Source organism: Etheostoma spectabile, chromosome 15, assembly GCF_008692095.1.
Source record: "Etheostoma spectabile isolate EspeVRDwgs_2016 chromosome 15, UIUC_Espe_1.0, whole genome shotgun sequence".
Classification (NCBI taxonomy): Eukaryota; Metazoa; Chordata; class Actinopteri; order Perciformes; family Percidae; genus Etheostoma; species Etheostoma spectabile.
Genome location: NC_045747.1, coordinates 8,703,549 through 8,730,458, shown reverse-complemented (window position 1 = coordinate 8,730,458; position 26,910 = coordinate 8,703,549). Strand labels below are relative to the sequence as shown.

Sequence of the window (26,910 nt, the reverse complement as noted above, 5' to 3'; positions counted from 1 at the left end):
TGTGTGTGTGTGTGTGTGCAAGTGAGAAAGAGTGTGTTTTTTTTGTATGTGGAGGGTTGAGCTGGTAAAGTGCCCTCTGGGTGTTTACTTTGGTCTGGTGATGAGGAGTTGGGTGGTGTGGGTGTGTGAGCAAGAAATACCCAATGCAATCTCCACATATGCTCCCTTACTCAAAACACACACCCACTCACTAAGCTTTGACTGACAAATACCAGAGTTCAATCACTAGGTGGCGAACTATCTTTTCATAATAGATATCACATAGTAGCTATTGTGCATTAATGCGGAAAGAAAAACAAGTGTTAAGCCAAGAAAAGATCCTCAGAGTGTAAAAAAAAAAGAGCCAGGAATTGTGAGGAGGAAAGAGAGCTAAGGGACTTCCAGTCTGCAAGGCACATGTGCCAATGTTTTTATTTTGCAATGAGTGTTGAGCACACACTGGAAAAAGCTTGTTATGCGTATCTTGAGTCCAGGGTGTTATTTCAGTGTTTTTGTAACACATTTATCTGAGGCTAAACATCCATGACTTGATCCTATTTCTTCAGCTGCCTAGACTTGAACAATGTTACCCACTGCACTATGCACTTATTTTAATGTGTTCACACAGTCATTGATGGGGGGAATCCCTGCCTATGGCCAAGCAATTTTCTGGCACTTAAAAACTGCAGGAGCTCCAGGAAGGCAGTAGTGGAAATAAAGTGACAAACAGTGACAGACACACACATTAGCGTACACATACACAGACATGCATATTATACATGCACAGAAAACAACCATTAGGGCTGGACGAGAGAAAGAGGGAGAGCGGAAAAAGTGGTGCAAAGTAATAACTAGGTGGACACCTGGAACCAGGCGAGATACACCTGGTTTCATTGGCCTGGGCACGCTCCTGGGGACTCGTTACACAGTGCATGTACGCATCTGTCCACCACTGGATACATCAATTACATACACACGACTCCACTTTAAGAAGCCATAAGCCAGGCAATGGATTCCTATCCAGTGGGGAGCCCACCCCTAACAGCTACTGATGTTGCTACGGCAACAAGAAAACAAACACAGGCGGTGCATGGGATGCCGACCCCTCGCAGTCAGGTACATTTTGCTATGCTGACTTTCTCCTCCTCTCTTCATCCGTCGTTCAGTGGAGCAGTGAGCAACATGCAGCCGTCATTTATGACAAAGGACAGGCATGCAGGAGACATGCTGATGTACGGCAGTATGCATGTGTATTCAGCAGAATACTGGTTATTGCGTGCAAAAGTTTCTCCATGCACAGACAAAATGAAAATACCTAAAGCCTACTTTTCCACCCGCTCTCCTGCTGATCTGTTCCTCTAGGCTACTGTATTTCAGGCACTTTTTACAGAGTTTTACCAAGACAGCATATTCCCTGTTAACAAGCCTGGTTGTAAATATGCCTGCTAATTCACTGTCAGCCCCCTCTTTATATTCTAGCCCTGCAGATATTGTGATGCCCCCATCACCATGGCAAACCACAACACAGCGACGCTCAGCTGATGTAAGATGTGTGTGTGTGTGTGTGTGTGTGTGTGTGTGATGTTACGAGTTTGTTAGTCCTCTATGGAATAGCTCTTTCAAATGAATCCCATATGCGATTCATAAGCAAACACCACCATATATAAACTACAGAACTTCAGAACACGGTGGCTTCTCGAACCACTGGCTCGCCTTTCATTTTCTCGCAAACCCTAGACATCATCTTCAATTCATGACTAATATTTTTATTTTCATTCAAGCATGCGTTGTTTATTTTTGTAAGACTCCTTTTTCCCCTTCTGAAATAAAAAAGAAGAGAAAACAGGGAAATAAGAAAACCGGGACTTGAAAGAGTGTTCGAGTTTAAGTTGTGCAGAAATATCATAAATCAGTTTCCAAATCTTCATCTTGTTGCCCAAACTAGCCATGGAGCTCTGCAGTTCCCATGCCTCTCTTCACTTTGAAGGTGATTTATATGTCATTTCTTAAGGCCTCATTTTGTCAAAGTCAAACTTTACTTTATCTTCCTTTCTGCCTTTGGTTCAGGTGGCACATAACTCTGTCAAGTTGGATCCAAAAGCACATATCTTGTAATTTTTTAAAATGCTACACCCATGTCTTCGTTGTTTGTGTGTAACCATTATAAGGTACATTTGGATCTAAGGGATAACCAACACTTCAAATTGAGCAACTGTGGTGACGGAGTGCACAATGTTCTGGGTCAGCATTTCAGCACAGCACAAAGAGAGAAAGAGAGTGATGCAGGTGCTCCTGTCTCCAGTGGTGTTATTTACAACTACAGAGTGATCTGGCCCTGCTCCCTGGGATGAACCCTGCCTGTTGTCGAAGAATGTTGCAGGTGCTTTGTCTAGTTGAGCTATTGGATCACAACGCACCATGCTTTGCCATCAGAAACACAGACAGAAAGAACGACAGAGGCAGATAGATGGAGAAACAGACAGAGAGGAAGCAGAGGTCTGCCTCCATCTGTGCGATGTTTGACCACTGTCTCGTCCTGTTAGTCCTCTCCCTGGTTGATCCCGCCGGATAGCGAGCAGGGAAGACAAAAGGGGGGTCCACTTCCCTGCCATTTATCACCGTCCTTGACCAGACAGGCTTTGAAATTTCAGGGATTCTTAGAATGAACCACAGTCCGGTGCCAAGACCTTACACATGGCTATACATTTTATTATTTAAAAAAAAAAAAAAAATGTTATTGTAACTGCTACGCGCTGCCTCGTCTGCTCAGAGGGGTCAAAACAGTCATGCAGGGGTCACGTTAAATTAGCGGATTTTTGTTATTATTATCCCAGGGAGGAAATTCTTGCAGGCCTCACTGGGATGGGGGTGGGGTCGTGGGTATAGGTGAGTTAGTAGTGCGGCAGGATCAGAAAATAACTGTTATTTTGAATCTGAAAGGGAAACATATTTGGCTCAAGAGAAGAGGAAGCGAGGAAGAGTCTGTTTTGGTCTTGATTGGATTTTTCCACTGGCAGACTGTTTGCAGAGAAGCTAAAAAAATATTTTTAACAATTGCTGCGAATTCTAAAAAAAACATCAAAAAAATTAAGATATGTGCAAGGTTGTGGGAGCACATTTCACAAATGCGTGTGAGTTGAGTCGTTTTCTTCAGAAACTTGTAATGTTAGATTTAAAAAACACCATGTGGAGAGACTGTCACTATAGCACTGTCGGCGGTTTAGAGAATTACTCAACAGCAAACCCACTGAACTCATCACGTACAGTGATGGTAGTGCTATTGAAAACTCTTGAAGGCTCTTCATCAACTAGTTTTCAAAAGATGTGGCATCTTATCATGAAACCTATTTCCATAAGGGACAAATAATATACAAGAAATATACAGTGTGAGTGCTGCACTGTCACTGCCAAAAATAAGAGTGTAAATATACACAGGAAGAGTACAAAGAAAATGACCTTCTATGACACTGCCAAGATCACCTAACAAGATTGGGAAAGAAAAACAGCTGGTGCACACAGATCAGAGGGGGGTGGGGTGGGGGGAAACCTATAAGTGCAGCAAAAACCTGGCAAACCGGGCATCAAAACAAGTCTGACTTTAATGTGTTTAAATTTTCAACCGGCAACTCTTTCCCCTCCCACAGTGAACTTCTGATATGCTTATAGTCCATTGCAGCTACTCAGCAACATCAAAAGGGTGTGGTGGTGTAGTGCGTGTGAATGGGAAAGTTTGGCATTACAGGCAAAGAGCAGTCATTCTCAGGTAAATAAGTTAAAAACAGGTTAACCATAATCAAACCAAAGCTTCTCTCTGCTGACCTGCTGATATTCCTGACAGACGTCGGGCTGGGTCAGTGTGTTGGCGATCTGTTCAAGATGTGGTTTTAGGAGGGCTTTGGAGCAGCCTCCCAGCACTGCAGTCAGCACCATAAGGGGGGCCCACGGGTGAGAGGAAAAAGAGGGGGTTCTCACATGATCCAGCAGCAGCTTGAGGAAGACGACAGGAGGGACAAAGGTCCCCAACAGTCTAGCAGCTGCCAGGCACTAGATGTGGATACAGAGAGAGAGGAAGAAGGTGAAAAGAGACACAGAGGCATGAGGGAGAATAAAGGAGGACGAGAACAACAGGAAGTCCTTTTTTAATCTCCCTCACATCAAAGATCTGCAAAATCCTCCTATTTAAACAGGTGCATCCCAAGTCCTTGAGCCCTGCTCGGCCCAGTCTAAAGCTCAACAGAGTCTTGGAATGACAGATTCTATTGGATCTGTGCAGAGATCAAACATCCCTAAACCAGACCTGATCTAAAACAGGAAAAACAGTATGAAGTACACCATCCTTCTGATCAGATGACTAGCTCTCTCACTGGGACTCACATTGCTGACCACGTCCCGTTCTGTGTCAGTGCAGGCCTGTCGGAGGGTGGCCAGGAGAGGCTGCAGATGCTGAGTGCTGTGGTCCTCAGCGTGGAGCAGCAGCACGGAGAGCAGCTGAGAGGTCCTGATCCGTGTGGGCACCAGCCAGTCGGTTATGTCGTGGGTAATGGCCGGCACCAGCCTACCCAGGTTTCTCACTACAAGCTCTCTGCAGCCCAGTCCTGGACGCTCCACTGGAGGAGCGAATGAAGAACAATAATCTATTAATCTCTCTAGATATCAGTTTTTTGAAAAAAAAAATTGTTTTCCAAAATTATTTTAAACAATCTCCAAGAGATTCCCAAGTTGTTGATTTTTATTAAAAGATATCTGAATGACACACTAATGACCGAGGAAGTGAGGTCTAAGGGAAGACAGAGATACATCAGAGAAACACACCAGGACAAGACAAAACAAGCCTCTTTCTGGTAGTTTCTCTCTTGTCTGACAGTGACCTCTTCACACTGGGAATCCCAGCAGTGTTATGATGGCAAGAAAGGGAGGGCGAGAGAGCCTCTTCCTTTTTGTCACTAGGCAGAGACAGTATTCATCCATATTGTTACATGTGTAGTTGTAGGACGCATATAGGATTTTCTGCCAAAATGCAAAGCCTAGGAACTGTACTCCAGACAGACAGACAGATAGACAGACACCCCTTGGCCCTATAGGCAAACCATGGTGGCCATGTTCCGGTTCACTCATTCCCGGCTCTGAGACAGACACATATCTTTCCAAGCCAGTGCCTACCCTTAAAACTAAGATGTCATACACAACATCCCTTTACCTTGTATGGTATAAATATGGACAGCTGTAATAAACAGTGATGATTTAATGCAACATGTGAAGGAAATTATACTTACTATAATTATAAGCTTTTATTATGCATGATAAGAGGCCAGAGAAGCCATTGTACCAGCAGGAAATCTTCCTCTATTGTAGACACTGGAATTCAGACACCATTCCTTAGATTTCCCAGAGATCAATCCTTCAGTAAGATAATCTTACAGGATGTAAGGAAGTCTGAGCTGATAGCCTAAGCTTAATATGGATCTCAAGGAATTTCCTGCCAAGTTTATTTCACCTGGAAAACTTCAGGGGTGTCTCTAGACAGTCAAGTCCTTTCATCGCTGCTTTGTTGAAAAATAGCAATACTGAATGCTAATAAGAGCTTTGTGTGGCAGTAGTAATATTATCTCTCTAAGCTACCACCCAATCCTCTCCTACACAGATGTACCGTATGTGTGTCACAGCTGCACATGTTGTTCCTCAACAGCCAGGAGCAGCCCTGACATTTGTAGGATGTGTTGCTCAGGTTAGAACGTTACATTTTGAAGCCACTCTGCTTTAAACTTGCACATTAAATAAAATGACTAAAACAATGGTTATCTTTAAAAATATGCATCTTCCAATCAGCTAGTTATTAGCAAATAAAATGTGACGCTATTGATGATTGATGCCAGAAACTCACCCAGCATAGTAATGATAATTGATAGTTTGATAGCCAGACCAAATAAGTGGGTCGAATAAAACCATGCTGTCTGTGACTGACCTCCTGGTGGGTAAAAGGGAGGTGGGGTGAGGAGAAAGTCCATCTTGTCCTTGATTTCGTCTTCATTCTCCTTCTCCCATTGGGTGCCTACCTGCTTCCATAAATCAGCTGCTAGAAGTCTGTAGAAGGGGAGTGCAAACACAGATCATCGTCCAAATCATCAGCGTTTCACTGTCGTCAAATTTATGCAATGTATTTTACATACACATATGTTATAATGTAGACATTAATGTGATGTTTCCATTCGACATTAAAATCCTTTGTGAGATACTTGTAAAATATTTGTATAGAGACCAGAATAATACACGGTACATGACAGATTGTTACAATGTATTATAAAGGAAAAAAATTGAAGTATGACAAATGTTCACTTCTACCTTATTTCCAAGATCTCGTCGGTGATACCGCTCAGCAGGAGTGGGATGAGTTTGTGGAAATAAGAGTATCTGTCTCTCATGTTAAGTAGCCAATCACCAACAACTGTAGTCACAGCTTTTCTCACCTGGAACAAAAGAGAGCAAGATAGAGAAAGCAGAATTGAGCATGAATAGCTTCACGAGCAGTACATATAATGGCATACAGTGGGACTTGTACCACCGCTTAGTTGTTTTAAACTGAACCTGTGGTGAGTCGTCAAACAGTCTCTGTGCCAGGTGAGAGAGCACATCATCCACGTTTTTCCCAGTGCCATGCTGAATGACAGCCCCGGTGGCTTCGATGACAGACACTCGTACCCGGGAGTGTTGATGAGAAATAGTCTGCATGAGAGGCTTGACCAGACTCTCAGCCTGCAGGTGAAAGTGCTCTGAAGAAAAAGAGATGAAATGCATTTCAGTCCACTCAATTCTGTTGAAAAATCACTAATGAGATAGATACTGGATATATGCTGGGATAAACATGTCTAATAGGTGACAATGGGTTAAAATTTGACTGATGCAAAGATTGGGAAACGCTGCACCTGCGCACACAAAAAAGACCGATTAATCGATATGAGGAAAATATTGAATTGCAATTCTCTTGACTGATACTGCGACTGCGATATGATTCAGGATACTGGAGGGAATGATAGTTTTTGTATCATTTTCATTGAAAATGATAAACATTGAAAAAAATCTAAATGATTGTAGAGGGATTTTTTGCGAGAATGTGTAGCAAACAAAGATTTGATTTAGATTTAGTCTGTAGAATACGATTTGTATGCCGGGACGTCTCTGCAGCAACACAATACTTAATTCAGGACAGTTTGACACATAATTTGCCATTAACAAATATTGCGCCCTCCTGCGATTTAGATATTGCACTAGTCCATATTGTGAATTGCGATTAATTGTGCAGCGCTAATCAATACTAGTTGTTAGTTGCAGGCAGCCCTCGTTGAGACAGGCAAGTAAATGGACGTTACTGAATGACGAGAAGCGATTCTAGTGTTTTAGCACAAAAAAAACATTTGCTGAAATGAAACGTTCTCGACATTTATTGTAGCCACTCAACACAACTGTAGAGGTGGGCCGGGCAGCAGCGCAGAGAGAGAGCTTTTCTGTGGCACACACGTCTGCGTGCCTAGAAACCATGGCAACCGTAACAGACTCCATTTCAACAACAAAGCATTGTTCACCAACCTGGCATACACTTTGCAAAGTTTACGGTGCATTTGCAGCTTTCTCTTCTGACATCTGGAAAAGGGTCGACGATGGTTCTCTGCAGTATGTTGATCATTTCGCTCAGATACGGCGCTAAATGCTTCCCGCACACCTCCACCGTCAGACTCAACATCTCCACGGCCGACAGTCGAAGCTCCTCCGCCGGCTCGAGGATCTCTTTCTCCCCGAGCCTCTGAGCCAGACATGGCATGAGATAGAGCAGCGACTCCTCCGGTTTGGGGACACAGCGAATAAACTCTGTTATCATCGTTATCGCGGTTTCTCTACATCTTTCCATCGGGTCTGACAGACATTTTAGGAGAGGCTTAAGGAGGACAGAGAAAACCTCCTGTAAAACGCTGCTGGAAAGTCCTTTGTCTACAGTCTCTCTCTTGATTAGCTCAAGAGCCCTCTTTCTTGTCGCCTTGTTGTCTTCGTTTAGACAGTTTAAATGTCGAGCGAGTCCTCTTAAAACTTCAGAGACAGCATGCTCGTCTCCAGCCGCCATCGCTGCCATCTTGACTGTCGTTATGACAACATGCAGCACGACAAACAAACGGCTGCTTTACGATAGCTTCCGATTCAAAATCTCAAACTTTATTCGCATTCACAACATTTTTCTCTTCAACCTCATTAAGCAGGCTTCCTCAGTGACATCGAAAAAAGGTTTGATTACCAATTCGGCAAAGGCCATTTGTGTATAATAATTCGATTGACATTACCCTCAAAATAATTTAATATGAACCACTAAATCTATTCAGTTGAAATAAAGGACTTTAAGGCGCAGGTGCCCACAACAATTTTCTCCAAACAGTGGCAGTTCCACCTTTATCCCCAAAGATGTGCAGATGGGTATTTAATACCCCTAAAATTACATGTTGACCCAGCCTGGAACCTCCATTTGAAATGGCCTAGGACTGCCACTGGCTCCAAGGCATAGTCTGGCACTATGCCCACAGTTCAGTGATATTGTGCACAGTATACAGTATGATCAATTAACACAACAGCCTTTGTCAGGGTTGGTCCATTGACATTAAAATAGTGACTGAATCTTTGCCTTAGGTTGAATGTTAAACCCAGATGTGCTCACAGGTGTGAATCAGAACCATCATTATATCTCAGCGGGCACACTCATTATGAATCTGATGTCAGGGTCGTAACCATTATGAACATTGACATGAGGTCATAATTTAAAAAAAAACAACTGAAAATGTCTGGGTTTTGTTGCAGTTAAACATACACATGATATATCTGATTGGCTCAAATAAACAAAAAATAATAATTTAGGGTTACTAGCCTAAACCAAAGTTTTATTCCTATCAGTGTAGAGAAGGCTGTTTAAACAACATTTAGAGTTTCATATTGGGGAAAACAATTCGTAAAAAATACAGTGTTGAGTAAATTAAATATCAGACCCAGATTTAAAACCAGCTTTATTGGCCAAGTATGTAAGGAATTAGACTCCAGTTGTTTCTCTGGCAGGCAACACATACAGACACAGCTAAAACTGTAGGCCATAACATTAATATAACAAGCGTACATATGTAGGCCTACAGTGTCTATATTGTTAATGCAAACTGTAAACAAGAATACATTTATTAAAAAGTGCAGGAATAAATAAGGACAAATGACAATCCACACAATTTCAGCCAGTTTCCTTTATGGAGTCTGGTAATGTTGTGAGAAGGAATGAGAGATTCTTGCCAGACTGGATGCTGGGTGGGTCGGCTGGCCCTGCGTCACTGATGCTGCTTTCAGGGTTTCTCTCTAGGCCTAAACAGCGCACACATACAGTCTGTCTTCATATTTACAGATACACCCTGTTCAATGTTAGTGAAATGCACCCCAATCCTTTTTCAAGGTGGATGATTTCTAAAACATGTTTACCTGCAAATGGACAGGCGCGTGCTAGCTGCCGCTGGCCTCGAGAGAGTGCCGCTGCGGTCGGGAGGACGACAGACTGACGTCATCGGCACTGACGCAGAGCGAGCCGAGGTATCACAGAGGCAGAGCAGCAGCAGCAGCACCAGCATCCCGGCTAACCGACGGTACCTCACCAATCTCCCAGCATCAGCGAAGTGTTTTCTCACTGAGCATCCTCCAGGAATAACGGTAGGGACAGCAGCGAGAGCAACGACTAGACCGTGTTTTTATGAACACACCGGTTAGGATCAAGCCCTTCATAGCGTTTACATCGCAGTAGATTCCACATCGTTGTGGCTTGGTTGTCATTATAAGGTTAGCAGAGCTAGCAGGGCTAGCTGTCTATTGAATGCAACTGAACAGGTGCTCATTCATCTCTAGATTCACAGTATGCACAGCAATATTGTTATATGTGGCACTGTTTTGTTGTTTGCTGTGAAGAAAACTTGGTAGATGTCATGCCCTAACGGCGTTTATCATGCATTTAAAAAAAGAAAACATCGTTGACGTGATTTCCATATGAGGAAGTGATACGGGGGAGTTAACAGTTAGCTACACCTGTTCAGCTTCCTGTCTGCTAGGAGAAATGCTAATATTTGACATGACTGTAGTCTGACATAATTGTAGCTGTTGCCATTATATAATTTGCTTTGCATCCACCTGCGGAAGTGTTCACTTTCACAAGTAACATATACGTTAGTTTCCAAAACGATCATGTTCAGTCATCTTCAAACAAACAAAAAAGTCATTGTGCATGAGGTGTGTATACCCCACATAAATGCTTCTGTTAAATACTGTTCATGTCATTTAGAGGCAATTAACCATAATCCTCTTTTTTGGGGTCCTTCTGTCACATGCCCACAATCAATCACAGGTAGAAGGCATTTACATTTGCCCAGGGGTACAATTTTACTAATAATATGTCGACCAAGTAAGATCTTAAAGCAGACCTGCTCATTTACATGCAACATTGGCCACAATTGTCTAATACACCCACATAGCCTATATTAAATGGATAGCTACTATGGTGTTTTAGCAAACTCCCAGTTGACTAATTTATATTGCTTTATGGTGTATATCGTCATATCGCCCAACCCTATAACTGCAGTACCATGTTTTTTTTATTATTTGTATTTATAAAATGATCCATCTTCTTCAACTAAAAAAGGTAACATTCAGTTTCATCAATCATCATACACTGTCATGTCTTGCTGTTCATGTCATGAGGAGGTTCCTCGACAGGAACCATAACAAACAGGGTGTGAAATGTCCACTCAACTCATTTCCACGATTCATTGCCCCTCCATTCTCTATCCTACCTTCCTCTTATCATACTGTATGCGCTGCATTCCCTCCTCCTTTGCCCATGTTCTACCCCCTTCTCTGTTCTGCTTCCCCTCCCCTTCTCTCATGGTCCACCCTGTTTTCTCCCACTGCCACAGAGATAAAAGATAAGATGGCCACCTCCTCCTCCACTCTGGAAGAAGACGAGAGTTTGAAGGGCTGTGAAATATTTGTGCAGAAGCATAACATCCAACAGATCCTCAAAGAGTGCATTGTGAACCTCTGCATCGCTAAGCCTGAGCGTCCTATGAAGTTCCTGCGGGAGCATTTTGAAAAGCTGGAGAAGGTTGGTGATAACAAAGTTTTGTGTGATTGAGATTTCTTAGTCTGTGTCTCTCTGTTACATGGGGGCTCTGTGTTGCCTGAAATCTTGTGTGGTGAGCTTGAAGTAATTATAATGTACTTCAAACCTGAATACAATATATGACGTGAATGTTCATTGCAGTGTGTGCCATTTACCAAGTAGGGATTTCTTGTCTGATTTCTCTGATGTTAATATTTCCTCACCATGTATCATAAAACAGCCGTTGTAAATGAAATAGCCTATAAATGACATGAGCAGTTACTACAGGCTCATTTACACACTGTAGGAATGTTTTAATGTTGTTGATACTTGCATGTGTAAAAATACACACCTCATCAAGTGTGCTGGTATTTCATGTGTACCGTGCACTGTGTACAGTTTTATTTGTTTGTTACATTGTATCTCTTCAACTGATGTGTGTAACACCATCACATATGAGCAGAAAGAGAACATCCAAGTCAGTCACTGTGTTAAAATAACAGACTGTGCTCAAACTGTTATAAAAGAGCTTTCATTTTTCATCCTATAATAGGAGAATCCATTAGGGAATGTGAGAGGAGCACCCATAAAAGGCCAGTGTCCTGTTTGCACACTCAGGGAACAAGCTGTTTTTATCGGCTTGTCTGTTCATGAGCAGAGAGACACAAGAGGTGACACATTCATTTAATAATAACTACAGAGATTAGAGTAGGCTTTTGCGAGATATTAAACATGGTAAACAGGGCAACCTCTGGAGCACATTCAGTGTGGCTGACAAACAATGTGTGTCTGTTTCTTTTAAGCAAATGTGTTGGCTCCGATTGGCACCTCTACAGTGGAAAGATGTTTTTTTACACGAAAGTTGCTTCACTGACTCCTGCTATATTTATTAGGAGATTTTTGAGCTAAATAACTTTGAATTGTCTAGCAGGCACACCATACTGCTGATTTAAAGATGTAAGAAGTCTAATACTATCAGTTTTTTCAGCTTTAAAAAAAATAAAGGATCATAGGATAGATTTATTGCTATTGTGCCTAATATACAAGTTAGGTTTTCTCCAAATTAGGGTATCCCAGAGTTTAGCCTAAGAGGATGTTCTTTCCCAGTGCTTGTCTTTGATCAGGCAGAAACACAGATGGATAGTTTGATCATATGATTTTTATTTGTTTAAACAATGGGGTCTACTCTTTCACTCCTGCTACAAATAGGTCATAAAGGTGTATAAGAGGGAGCTGTAGGCTGTCGATGTTGCCCTGAGGAGAGTTTAGGCTTTAAGAAGTAATCTCCAACAAGAGAAGTGATTGTGAAGCGCCATCAGATATAGCGGGGCAGAAGTTCAGCCTCCTGTTGCCTGGAGAAGGGTCTCCATCCTTGCTGCTGGGATGTGTGCATCTGTGCTAGCATGTGAGAGTCATCTGATTTAAAAAAAATAACATGACAAGTGATAGTTCCCACAATTTTTGTTTTTCTGAAAAATCAAAGGCTTCTTCATGTTTATACAAGTAATGATGTATAGTTAATTATATTTATGAATGTATTGTCCTGGTATTTATTTATCTAGACGGATCAATCAAACTTTTATTTACAACAATCTGTGCCTAGAACATATTAAGTCTAAGTTTTCAAAAAAAAACAAAAAAAAAGTTCATGATGAAGGCCAGACTTTTTACTTTAATATGTCTTACAGACTTGTTTATGTGTTTGCATCTGTGTGCTGTAAGAATCTGGAGCAGCGATCCTCACAGAGCTCTGTGGCCAAGGAGCTAGCATTGGTGGCGGAGCTTCTGCCGCGGTTAGTGGGGACTGTAATGCTGCTTAGGCAGAGAAGCAGCATGAATACTAACGTATGTGATGGAGCTCAACGGAAGCATACAGTAGCAAGTTGCAAGTGATTCATTGTGTAAAATGACTGCACTCTTGCACACTGTGTTTTCTAGCTCAGTAACAAATGAGCATCAAAGCCTTTCTGTTGTGATCAAAACCCCTTTACGTTTAACATATGGAGAGCAGGTTGTATAAAATTCAAGTAATTTACAAGTTCTTTGAGAAGGAAATATAAGCAAGAGGAAGATCATTTAAGATTTCTCAAATAGCTAGCATAGATAAATAGGCTATAGTACACACAGACCTTTTATTTTCCTGAAACTGGGCTTTGGTTTCCAGAGTGGCTGGTGAAAGATAATACATTTCTTAGGTAGGAAACATTATTGCATGTGACATGCTCCACCCACTGCAGTACATATCTTTCACACCCTGTGCAATAACGTAATGTATGTCATGCTCTGCTCAATCTTGCTGTCTCTGCGACCGCATCACACTGCCTCTGCTGCTGTTGCATACATATAACATTTACTCAGCCCCATCTCCACCTTGGAATCACCCTGTAGGCTCTGATTGTAGTGTCCTCAGAGTTGTTTTTTCTATTCTAAGTTTTGTTTTCACTCCTCAATCTCCCCCTTTGCGTGTGACTGATGCCGCAAACATCAAATACTGTCATTTAAAAAGCAATAGTCTGACTGCTTACATGATTACAAAACTAACAGCTCCACATAATATTTCTGTTTATATGACAGGAAATATTATTTTGATTTGATTTGGAGTTTTGCTTCAAAAAAACGTGCCCCAGTATCAAGAGGTCTCAAATAGAGGACATATCTGACACTTCTGCAGTATTTTTAATTAGTTAAGGTTTCCCCCAATAATCTTTGACTGCCAAGAAACTTGATTCACACTTTGAGGTTGTCATCTTAAACTTAGGATGTGTTTGCACATGCACATATTGATACTATGATCATATGTTATCATTGATGCTTAAAAAGCATATCTTAGGGTAGTAAGGGTCTACAGTATGGCTTAAGGAGCAGGTCTTGAAATGAAATCACCTGGTGTATACAAGTTGTTAGAATAAAACAAATGCAGTCTTTTAGCCCTCTAGGGTCCACAGTTGCCCAACACTATTCCTGTCAAGCCTTCTAAATCTGGGCTTGTGTTGTTAGGTCAGTCATTTGTGGAATTGGAAAAGGCCGTGTTTGTGTTTGTGGTGTCCCAGTTATTTAAGAGGCTTATAGTGCTCCTTTCCCCCTGCACAGGGTTACTTTGAGGACAATATTTGGTCCATTTATTTACATTCATTCTGGATTTCATTTTCTATCTTGTATTGTTATTAATCTTTATCAGTGTTCCAGTAATGGAAGACCATTTTTAAAGGCCAAACAACATATGGAACTTTAAGAATTTTGTTGAATCAAGGTGTCTGGTCTTGTCTCTGAAGCTCTTGTTCTCAACAGAAAGTGCACTTTGTCATTACATTTTCTCCTGCATGTCACCCTCTATGTTTGTCATTGTTTCTCTTTCTTCACTCTCAGCCATTTTCGTCAGCACTCGACGCCCACTAGAGGCGGTAACCTAGGCAACAATAGAGGATAGATAGACTAGTCTATCCTGTGTTGAATGAGCCCCTTTATTTACAAAGTTGATTCCATCTCCCCTCTAATGTGTTCAAGTTTTTTTTGTGTGCCAATTAGATCAATGTGGAATTCACACACACAAACTTGAGAGCACACAATCATTAGTCTGACTAGTTTGTTTTTAACTTTTCATTTGACATAATAACATGTCTTTGGTAATCAGCTGACATTATGAATGGGAAAATAACAGGCGTCTCACTCCTTTTCATTCTGCCTATTAATGCGTTGTCATTATGCCTTTGAACAGTAACTTCAGATGAGTGTTCTCATCTCCCCACATCTGTCAGCTCAGCTCAATGTGGAAGTTTCATCTCAGTGTGAACCTTAATTTTTTTTTTGGCACACTATAGCGTAAAAGGTTTTATGGGACACCTTAGCAGAGTTTTGAAAGTAATCTGACATCTCTTAACCAACGTTTTCTGTTTGTTAGTGTGTTTTTCGCTAGTATTTACTGTAGAGTTACACTACATTCACAGTAGAATACCTGTAATTAGGCAGTACGTTTGTTTCTTATTAATGCAAAAGCTTGTTGTGCTCTCCCATGAACAGCAGAGATATTGATTATTAGAGAATGAATTTCATTACGGATCTGTCCAACAGGCAGCACCAGCCACAAGTGCCAGGACTGAATGTGTGAGTGTGGATATGTCACTCAGTATATCAAGCGAGCAGCTGGCACCGCAGATGTTTTATCTAATTAGGCTAATTGCGTCTTCATTAGGCTTAATAGTGTTTTCAACTTGCAAAGATTCCAGGTTTCTATTGTAGCATTTTTATTTCCACAGAAATAAAGTCTTTCTGTTACTTTTCATGAGAACACATCTGATGACAGCAAATGTTCAGCGCATGGCAGCCGGCACTCCTCAACTCCATCTGTACATGCGTGGTGCTTGGATATGAGTCTACAATTGGTCTAAGCATCAAATTGTGTGACTACATGGCTTGTCACTTTTCTGTAGTCTCAAATCAAAACTTAGGACCCATTGAAAATATTGCTTTGTCATCTTTTGGGGTGTTGTTCCCCATTACTAAAGCGAACAGGTTTAGTAAAATGCCTTTCTATCTGTTTTTTTACAAGGCCCTTGCAGAGGAGCAGTTGCTAAACAGTTTCTGCCTTTCTCTATATATGTGTATCTGTTTGTGGTTGTGTTATGTTGTGTTAACAATGCCCACTGTGTTCCTTACGCTCACAGGACTGTCATAAGTTTGTGTCTCATGCTTCAGTCCTGGCTTTTTACAATTTCTCCCTCAATCCTCTCGGACTCTTATTTTTTCATTCCCCTCTCTTTCATCAGCAGCCATATCCATTTACATTTTGTCTCACCCGCTAGTATCCCATCTTTTGTATATTTTGTTTCTTCTTGCTCTTTTCACACATTTTCTTTGTTGACCGTCTCACTCAAAATTGCTCTATACCTCCATTTCTCTATCCAAAATTGCCTTTAGAATACATTTAAAAGAGATGTTATTGTGCAAGGCTTGAAATTTACTTTGGTTTTATTACATGTCATGACTGCCTAAGCACGTTGTAACTAACTACCTTAGGAAAAGTGGTATAGTATAAATATTTCTACACCCCTTTAACCTTACTTTTGTCCTCAGTTTTTTGTTTTAAAATATAACATAACTGGATCAAGAAACGTTTTCTTTGTGTCTCTACATCTCTATTGTATGTAGGCCAGTGTTGCATTGATTATATATTGGTACTTAGCGTCCCTCAGCATCATAAAGCAGGTTGAGTAAAAATAATTTTATCGTACTGCATCAGCTTTGTTTGAAAGATCCTATCACATTGCATTATGGGAGAGTTCCTCACTCACTGTCTGTCAGTCGATCAGTCAATCAGCCACTGTCTCGCCGTCCCCTGTAAGATGAGAAACCTTTCTGTGCTGCCAGCCATGAGCTGTCACCAGAACCTATCATAACAAATCCGCCAGTTCCTTCAAAGGCCTCTGATTGACAATTTGTCAGGAGGGTTTGGTTGTTTGTTGAGTCTGCTGAGAGCATTAGAATTTGGTGTAACTTTGGATTATCTCCCCTATATGCTATGTTTGTTTTATGTTGTTTCAGTCTTCCTCTCGTTTTGCTCTTTAACTATTTAGATCAATTTACATATGTGTGTGCCAGGGATGCGAATGCAAACATCATATTAGCAGCACAGGTCTAGAATATTCAGTTTTTCATCACAAATGGTATGTCCCATACAAAAGTTTGTAGCACAGTGTAATTAGTTTCTCCAGCCTCTGTGTTCACTCATCACCACCACGCTGGGAGTGAGGTATTCTGTGAAATCAGCCGGGGGCAAGCAATGACCCGGGCCTAAACCCCCTCCCTAGCCAACCCTGGGGCCCCTACAGGTAAATCACTTTTCACACACTTTTCACACACCCCAAGCCCCTGTTTCCCTGGTGGTCCTTCTTTGTCCTGTCTCATCTGCCCATTGCATGCCTCCTTCTTCCCTAACTAACCTGTGTTTGGTGGGAGAGATAGAGAAAATGTGTAAAGCCCTGGGACAGAGAAGTGATGATTCAATATTGGCAGTCAAATCAGGCTCCTTAGATTGAATCATTGAATAGTAGACTCTTCCGAGTCACCCCTACAAGATATACTTGATATAATGTAAATATTCCCAAGACACCATGCCATGCAACTGTTGAGTTAGGGTACTGGCACCTTTTTTGGTCCACACCCAGGCATAGCATTGTTAAAGCAGGTAGAATCATTTGGTAGTACTATTAATAATGAACAATCATTTCCATCATTGATTAATCACAGCTTTATTTTCTTGATTAATCTGTTATCAGTATTTTCTTTAAAATGTCAGAAAATAGTGAAAAATGTCCATTACAATTCCCCAAAGCCTAAGCTGACATCTTCAAATGGGCTGTTTTGTCAAACCAACAGTAAAAAATCCAAAGGTATTGTGTTTAATATTTCAGACTAAGGTAAAAGGTACTTAAAAGGTTAATTGATTAGCAAAAATGTTGCACGGTGATTTTCTGTCCATATTCTATGCATTGATGATGCATCAACAGAGTTACAGCTCTAAATAATTCCCTTTTCAGTTCCGATTTATAGGATCCATGATGCAGTCTTGATAGATGTGAAACGTATCTTATAGATTGGTTGGATGTACTCAAAGCACTGAACAACAGTGACCCCTGAATAACAAAATAACTCCCATTAACATCCTGCAAGCATGAGAAAACTGTACTTGATGATGTGACGTAAGGTTATGAGTCTTGGCTGTTATAGTGCAACAGCAACAGTTTACTAACGATTACTTGGGATGGAAAGACTGGTCCCCAGAAGTTTATTTTAGAATTAAGACTTGGTTGGAGTGTAAGTTTTGTTAATGGTTAAGTTTTTAGCACTTAGATTTGAGGATTGAGTAAAAAAAAAAGAATTTCATAAATGGAGAGTTACCTTTAGGATAGGAGTGTGCGTGTTTTGCAACCATATAGAGTGAACATCATTTCATAGCCAGGAGGTCAGCTCTGAACACACACACACACACACACACACACACACACACACACACACACACACACACATACACATACACATACACAGTCCTAATACTGCAGCGAACTTTCTGTCCATTGTGGTGCTGTAATGGTGTGGAACAGAGTGATGAGTAGATTGTTAGCTCTGCTGGCGGATCAGCTCTCCATGCTTCATTACCTGTGTGTGTATGTGTGCATGTGTGTCTGTGTGTGCGTGTGTTTGTGAGGTACATTGTTGTTTTTGGTTCACTCGCATGCTTTCAGCTCTGACCGTGGAGAGAGAAATTGTCTCTGTCACCGGATTAGGGCAACCTAAGGTAACCGCTTATGAATGCTTCCTTTTTTCTAACTAATATCAGAAATTAACTTCATGGAAGAATATATATTTTGATGTATTTGTGCTGCGAACCTACTGAGCCTCTCTGATGGGTTCAATCTTTTTGCGCTGAGCATGATGGGTGGTTGGGCTGATTAATATTGGTTAGTCATAACTATTAGGATGAGAGTTAGTCATAACGTTTGTTCATATATGATTGGTGCAAATTGGTTTTAGGGAATAAACAAAACATGAGTGGCCATTTTAATATGACTCATCATCCATCACTGAGTTAAAATTTGAATTGATACGGGTTTAATAACAGTGACTTTTGATTGAGAGAGTGTGGTTGGGATTGCATGTGTCGTCTTTTGTCTATGTCTCCATTCTTTGGTATATCTCTGACCCATAGTTACTGTGTTTCTAATGGAAAGTCCACTTTTACTGAGCTTTTGTGTCCTGCTTACGCCTGTGTCCTCTCCCTCCTCTCCCTCCTGTCCTCTCTTTCTCTTTGGCACCCAGCCGTCAATGATGACGCATGGAGAGCAGAGGAGAAAAGGAAGGAGAGTGGAGGAGAGAGTCTGACATAGGCTTATAGCACTGATAATAGAATGGAAAATACAGTATATTGGTAAATAAAAAAAATGGCAAGGTATTATGTGCACTGTGCTTTTGGAAAGATATTAAATATTTGAAATAGAAAAACAAAATTACACTACCTCAGATTGAGATATGATTGCAGCAAGGTAAAATGGTTGCAGAAACCAACTGCAGATGTGTGTTGCTTAGGTACTGTGCATAGCCCTGGAAATGATAAATGGCACAACCTCAAACTGCCGAGCTTGTGTGTTGTTACAGAAGAGCTAAAGCGAGAAAAAGTTTGCCTCTGCTGCTGCTAAAGACACATTGCAGCTGTTCAGCTCACCTTGGACTAACGAAGCCTCCTCTGTAGATGCGTTTACACATATGAGACATTGAAAGTCATGCTGCATGTGTTTTCTGTGTCCATGTGTTTGAGCAATGGGGCCAGAACAGTACGAAGACTTGTTGGAGCCAGACACAAAGTCCTCACTTGATGCCTGACCCTCTGACCTAAGAGGAAAGCGTGTGGATGGAACTGGAAATCAGTAAGGAGTGAGGAAGACACAGCTTGGTACAGAACAGTGTCTGGCACACACTGGGAATGTATGGGACGATTATGTGCTGATGTATCCCTATTGGTATGTTTGGAGTTGTAGAGCCACAGACAAGACTCCATTTGATTATTTGATCTGATTAACAGAAGTCAGCCTTCTGTGAACTGAATCACTGTAGATGTATGAGAGACAGAGATATGTCCACAGGCTTCAGAACTGGTGTGTTCTGTGCGTGTGTGAATGAAGGTGTAAACTTGCTTCCTGCTCCAACATACCGCCAACTATTCAGATGCTCACAGTGCCCAGTTGTCATAGTGACAGGGGGGAAGCAAGAGGAGCTCGCCACCTGATTGTGAGTGTATGCGCGCAAGAGAGGGGGAGAGAGGCAGAGTCAGGGCTGGAAAGCAGAGACAGAGAGTTGCGCAGGAGCAATTAAAAGACGGGCTTTTTGCTGTGATCAGTTTTTTCATCAGTAGTCTTGTTCCTCAGCTGTGGTGTCGTAAGGATTGCAGACATTTTGCCACTCATGCTCTCTCACTCTCTCTCTCTCTCTCACACAAATTTGGATTCTCACACACACACCCTCAAAGCTGAGCGTACTCTCACACACGCACGCACGCACGCACACGCACACGCAAGCACACGCACACACACATATACACATCAAACACCACAACTCCACACAACACATACACACAGCGGTCGCTGTGCTAGTATGGCAAGATGCTGCTACTGCGGTGTAGCATGTGTCTCAGGTGTGTATGAGATGGGGATCAACGGGTGTTGATTCCCATGCACACTTTGACACACTCACACTTTGACTTGATGCCTGTTGCCTCTGACAGATTGAGGGACATAGAGCACACCTGGCCAGGGGCCCTCCATGCCATGGTAAATACCTCTGCAAACAAATTTAGCCTGTAGTTAACCTCCTGGAGCTAACCTGTATGGTCTCATACAGGCAGGAGTAAGTAGTATACACTGTGTTTGTTGTCGAAGCATGTGAAGTTTTGTTGCAAGGTAAAGATGCTTGGTACTGTCTTGTTTGAGTGAGTGTGTGTGTTAATAGGGATTCTGACTTATAGTTTTATTCTTGAGTGAGATATATGTATTTGCAGCGCTGGAAAGAAGGCGTTATGTTTTTTGGGGATTTGTCTTTGCTGTGTTTAGAGGGTGTAGTGTGTTACTTGATGTTTCTTGATTCCAACTTGATTAAGCTGGCGCTCTCCTATCACCCTGCAGTCTGCTTGTGCATGTGTTTGTGAGATTGTGTGTGTGCCTGTTTTGATGCTGCTCTCCGGCTCTACCTCCCCTCTTCTCCTCCTGTTGGCTGTGTTCCCTCAGGCAGTGACTCTGCGTAAGCAAGACGTTTGTATATGTATGTGTGTGTGTGGGGGGGATCTGCATTTTACACTTATAGTGAGCAAACCCTGGGAGCAGGAGAGGCACAAAGTCAAACAGACAATGGAGTGGAATTAAGAGAGATAGTCTGTGACATAACGAGCATTAGATGAAAGGATACCAACTCACAGAATGAGTGAAATTGCAAGTCTAACTGGCTGCTGTTCTGTGTCATTATGGCATTGTTGTGTTACTGTTACCGTCCCCATTACATCATGCTGCTGGGAGGATTGAAAGAGATAGTTGAGAAAGAATTTGACGGTTTCGTTTTGTCTCAGTTTTCAGGTAATGTGACAGCCTCCTCTCTGTCACCTTGTCTCTCCACCTCTCACTCTGGTTCTCTGTGTCGCTGTCATCTTTGCGATCTCTCTGTCATAGGTTGTCTCTCCCTTCCTCTTTGTCTCTGTCTTTCCCTACCTACCTATTAAGGTGTGAGAGTGAAGCAGCTGAAATTTCGGCCCCCTGCTCACGCAGTCAGTAAGCACTCTGCTCCCAGGTGCTCTGGGTGTTATATTTTCTTTCTCCCCTCTCTCATTTCACTGAAAAAACAGTTCTATGTGTCAGAGAAAACGGTGGAACTCAAATTATACAATGCACTCCAAAATTTAGAAAATGAAAAATTACTTAAGCGATTAATGATACAAATGTGTGTGATGAATTTTCTGTTGATTAATAATAATAATAATTATTATTATTTTGACTTATATAGCGCCTTTCACAAACCCAAGGACGCTTAACAAACAAGGGGGGGGGGATTACATCAACATCAAACATTCTATGGTCTAGCACTTACCATAATAAGGGGCTTTTCTGGTGGACATAAAGCCAATTGAATATTAGTATAATTGTCTCCTTGGTTAGGAAATACTGTCCTTAACTCCTTAACAAAAATTGGTGAATATATTTTTGGATATATGGATGGTTAAACTCATCAGTAGTGAGGTAATCATGAACATTTCTACTGCAAATTAAAGCCAATGTAGTGGATTTGAAAATCAAATAGAAATGCTTTATCGTAATAAAACCAATAATAAAATGCACTCAGCATTTTTATGAACCCAGCTTGCTCATGGAGCACAAGAGACCACCATAGGCCCCCCCCCCCCCACAAGACAAATCACCCAGCGGACTGCCTTCCTCTACCTTTACATCACTTCTCTCTCAGGTCGGGTTTATTTCTGTCGCAGTGGTGTTTCTGTACTGAAATATGAGTTCCTTACCCTTAGAGACACCTTTGTGTATTTCTGACAACACAGCAGCACTGTAGTGAACCAGCTAACAGACAAAATTGTTATTGTACCAAAATATGTAGTGGTGAACAATACTGCTGCCAACCCAATCCCCACTGTGCTATTAGACACACCATTGCTCTCTAATAAAGAAATAAATACATAGTCCCAGCAGGTGTACAGAGATGCACACTAGTGTAGAAATAAACAAAGCAGTGGATATTGGCTACCTTTGCACAAACTGGTATCCCATTGCCCTTGTCCACAGCAGCTTCACACATTAACAAGCCTGCAGTGGTTTTGTTGTGTACTTATGCTAATGTCTTAATCAAGTGTGCTATCAATAATTCATCACCAGCAAAGTGTTCAGTAGTTGAAAACATTAGGCAGCCGGAGGCACCCTGTCTCCTCTTTGATGTCTTTATTCCGGAGAAGAGGAGAGTACCTGGCTGAGTCTTCTTCTTTCTGCATCTTCAAGCTTGCAGATATTAATATTTGATACCTTTCACTTCATGCCACAGCAGCCAGATGTCCAGACAGTGTGCACTCAGGACTAGGACACGCCCATTGTACTTTCTTTGAATTTGTGTTTATACAAACCTGTTATGTTGTCTGAACTGGTTAGGAATCCACATGATGCTTGTGGTTAGAAAGGATGCTCAGAGAGGTTCGTCAGCCCGTCTTCATGTGATTGTTAGTGAAGTAAAAGAATAACAGATGCTCTCTGATGATCTTGTCTTCTCTTGCCTGAAGCTGCATCTATTTTCTTTTTTACGAATTGGGCACAGTTTTCTTAGGCCATCTGCTTATTTATATTTTGTCATACTTTTTTCTCTCTCCCTCATTGTGTGCCTCTCTCTATGCTTGTTCCACTAACAAACGTGTTTCTCTTCTTGTTTTACAGGAAGAATGCAAGCAGATCATGGCACGACAGAAATCTAACAGCCAGTCGGACTCACACGATGATGAGGTTTCTCCTCCACCGCCCAACCCTGTTGTCAAGGCCCGGCGCCGTAGGGGAGGGGTCAGCGCCGAGGTCTATACGGAAGAGGATGCTGTCAGCTACGTACGCAAGGTCAGCTTTAAAAGATGGATGCATATGCAAATGTCCATGTACAGACACAACAGCACACACAGCTAGTACATACCAAATGCTTGTTTATACAAACTTTTTGCACAGTTACATAACATCAATCCATACATATACAATAACGAACTCACTCAAAAAGATGTTTGTTTTGTTCTGGTTTCTTTTGGTTTTGAGTTTCTGTTATTGTTTCCTGTTATTGTGTGTACTTCTGTTGTGTGATTATTGCGTAGGTTTCTGTTTTAGTTCGGTAGTCTGGTTTTCTGTCATGTCCGTGTTTGCTCCCTTGTCCTGTCTAGTTATAGTTCCTGTCTTGTGTTGTTCCGTTAGTGTATGTTCTGTTTCCTGTTTTATTTTGACAGTCTGGGTTTTCTGTTTTGTTGTGTCTAGTTTTACTTCCTGTGTTTTTTCGCTCTTGTGATTACCTGATGTTTTCCACCTGTTTCCCAGACCTCGTGTCACCTGCCTCTTGTTTCCTCGTTACCCAGTGTATTTAGTCTTTGTGTTCCCCTTGCCCTTTGGCAGATCATTTCCGGGTTTTTCTGTGTCAGGTCTCATTAGTCTTCTATGCTGCCTACTTGTCCTTGAACTTAATTTTTGTCTCCAGCTCCTGTGTTTGGAGTTTGTTCTGCTGTTTTCCAGGACTCCTTTTGTTTTGTGCTTTTTTGGGTTAATTAAACCATCACAACTACCCTCGGTTTCCGCCTCTGCATTTTGGGTCCGCCATTCTCCAGTCATTCATAACACGTTTTGCACAATCAATACATCATATTATCAAACAATACAATGAAAAAACTAAATTAATATGTGCAAAGGTGACAGGGGGCTTATCCAAAGCCCTCCCTAGCATGACAAATTTAAAGTACAGTTTAGTATATTCAAAAACATCAAGCAGACGTCGAGGTTGATTATTGTTAATTTTTTGGACAGAGAGATTTCCTTCCATTGACACCCCCTCAACAGCACAAATGTAAACACATGCACTGAAACATTGTTAAAGTGGGAAAGGGAGATAAGGGAAAACAAAAACAAAAAAATAGACTTGGACGCTTTTTGAGTCAGCTCCATAGGTGATGTATCGCACAGATGCCGAGATTCAACTCTGTGATATTAGATTGACTGTGATAGGCTCCAGATCATGATGACATCTTCATCATGAAATTTAGGTAATAAGATGTACACACGGTTTTTATTCCTGTCAATTGTATTTGCTCTAACTGAGCTAAACCACAAAAGTTTGAATAACCCCCACATTTTATGGCTCCTTTAGAACATTTACATGCCAAAGAAACCTGGTTACTTGAAAAAATCAGGTTACGCAGGAAATAATCTGTAGAAACTGACTTCTGGAGGCTACTTTGTTTCAGTTTTTGAATTAAATGATTTTGAATATGAGGATGCATCGCTGCATGTAATCAGATATCTTGCTGCCTTGCGTTTCTTCCTCTGTCTTTTTCAATTCTTTGTCATGCACATGCGTACATGCAAAAATTGATTGGAAACCTGGTTACATGTATAGTATGCATGACCAACAAATCAGCTTTCTCCAGCAGACTTTTAAGAAGAAAAATTTGTTTTTTTCTAATCCCCTACAATGATTATAAAAACTGGGTTCCTCATATACATGCTGTTTAATGAATCAGGTTATTGCAGAAAGCTGTCCATATAAATACACTACTTGACACAAGATCTGAGAATACATTAAGATGTTTTTTTTGCTAATTTGTTTTGTAAAGTGACCGTTTTCTCATTCTTGACAGCAAGGCAAGCAGCATGTAATCTTTCATCTTGCAACCTGTCATGTGTCCATTTCACATTTTAATAGAGCTATTGGAAAAGGTTCTCTTTTGCCAGAAATTGCTACTACTTCACCTTTACTTACACACGCATGCACGCACACACACTCATATACTGTACTTACATACACACCCTAGTCATTTAATCATTGCCATGGTTGTTCATTTGTAATTACCTTGACACACCATTAATTGCTGGGTAATGACAAAACTGCATGAGCCCCCGTCACCACACTGTAATCGCATGGTCACTGGAGCATGCAGTGTGTGTGTGTGTGTGTGTGTGTGCGTGCGTGCGTGTGTGTGTGTGTGTCAGGTGTCTGCACACACCCACATGCATCTGTGTTTATGGATCTCAGGTCTCTACCAGACGCTGCAGTTATGTGTCCTGGCAACGCGCCTGCCCCCATCTCCAGCCTCATTTTCTTCACTGTCCCTCACTATCTCACAAACTGACATACACATTCCAACACACACACACACACACACACAAACACACACTGCAACTCACACTGCCACGTCAGCCGCATGTGAAATTTGGAATAAGTTAATTCACATTATTGCTTCAGTTTGAGAGACCATTTAATCTGGCCATTGAAAATGAGGTAACATGCACGCCCCCCCACCCGTCTCTCGCTCCTCCTCTCATCCTCTCTCCTCTTCTCGTCTCCTCTCCTCTCTCTCACACACACACACTAGCCCCTAGCCCCTTTTCCTAACCTTAACCATCACAACTAATCCTAACCTTATGTTGGGACCCCCAATTTTTGGACCACACACGCACGCACGCAAGCAACACACACCACACACACACCACCCCACCACACCCCACAGCCACTACACACACACACATGCACATGCACTCTGTGCCAACATCTTCCTACATCATCAATTCCATTATGACTCCCCCGGGGAATTTTTACAGCTGCTAAACAGAACACAATCAATTAGCTAACCCTGCTCATTTGATTAAAAGAACATTACTGTAAAGCGCCATGGGTCTTACAAATTGTGAAGCCTGTCGGCCCGGAGATCACATTAACAGAATGAATTGCAGGACTGGCATCAGATTGATGGGAACTAGTGTTGACACACTCTTGACAAGGTGGGAACAAAATGGGAAGGGAGTCTGATATCTCCTTTTAAAAGGGTTCTTGTGGCCTTAAATGAAGAACTTTTAGAGAATGTATTACAGCTAACATCAGGCTGTGTGTAATGCTGTTCAAGAACAATATTATGGTTATTGCAGATGGAGCTGAGTGCCTTGACATTTAGCCGACAGTACTGGGGCTGGATCTTGTGTAGAATGATGAAGTGGTTGTCCTAAAATCTCAAAATGAGAATTACTTCTACCACTGGGTTTCTGTGTCCTTCTCTATCTCCAGGCCAGACCAGCCTCCTTCTCTTTCTGTCCACTAGCCAAGCCAGAGTACGGCCGATAGATAAAGTTTTGGTGCTTTTTATTTCATATGTGATGTGGTTGTGGTGTATTTGTGTGCATGTTGTGCACAGGGCTGCATGGTCGTCTTCATGTGGAGACATCTGTTGCTTTAACGTAATTACAGCCTACCCCCTCCTCTCCCTCACCACCAGAGACAAAACACATGCACACATGGACAGAAGACAATCCTCTTTCTCTTTAAGTTTTGCAGTAAGAAGGGTTTAGTTTAGTCTTCTCACTCTTTTTCTTTCTCTCTTTGTCTTATTTTTGCCTTTCTTGCCCTACAGTAATAGGAGCTTAAGTTATCTTCTAGGATGCCTCTTTATAAATACAGACTTCTGTGGCTTTGTTGTGGCTACATACTTTGCCACACAGACACACACACACACACACACACAC

At 41.6% G+C, this 26,910-nt stretch overlaps 2 protein-coding genes across 5 annotated transcripts in view; one reads left to right on the top strand and one right to left on the bottom strand.

Annotated features, from left to right (window-relative positions):
• dnaaf5 (dynein axonemal assembly factor 5) overlaps window positions 1-8,134 on the bottom strand; it is a 22,905-nt gene extending 14,771 nt beyond the window's left edge. Inside the window, exons 1-6 of the mRNA XM_032537093.1 lie at window positions 7,561-8,134; window positions 6,562-6,746; window positions 6,319-6,443; window positions 5,942-6,060; window positions 4,354-4,586; window positions 3,799-4,023 (exon numbers count right to left, since the gene is read on the bottom strand). Coding sequence (XP_032392984.1) covers window positions 3,799-4,023; window positions 4,354-4,586; window positions 5,942-6,060; window positions 6,319-6,443; window positions 6,562-6,746; window positions 7,561-8,098 — 1,425 coding nt within the window. The 5' untranslated portion in view covers window positions 8,099-8,134. The remainder of the gene's footprint in view (window positions 1-3,798; window positions 4,024-4,353; window positions 4,587-5,941; window positions 6,061-6,318; window positions 6,444-6,561; window positions 6,747-7,560) is intronic.
• A 1,314-nt stretch (window positions 8,135-9,448) lies between these two features.
• Window positions 9,449-26,910, top strand: part of prkar1b (protein kinase, cAMP-dependent, regulatory, type I, beta) — a 64,601-nt gene continuing 47,139 nt past the window's right edge. Inside the window, exons 1-3 of one of the 4 annotated variants that reach the window (XM_032537397.1) lie at window positions 9,449-9,693; window positions 10,947-11,134; window positions 23,092-23,262. In XM_032537397.1, the coding sequence (XP_032393288.1) occupies window positions 10,961-11,134; window positions 23,092-23,262 (345 nt within the window). In that variant the 5' untranslated portion in view covers window positions 9,449-9,693; window positions 10,947-10,960. Of the gene's footprint in view, window positions 9,694-10,946; window positions 11,135-18,218; window positions 18,423-20,222; window positions 20,449-23,091; window positions 23,263-26,910 lie in introns of those variants that run through there. The other 3 variants (XM_032537396.1, XM_032537398.1, XM_032537399.1) reach the window with 3 other exon arrangements.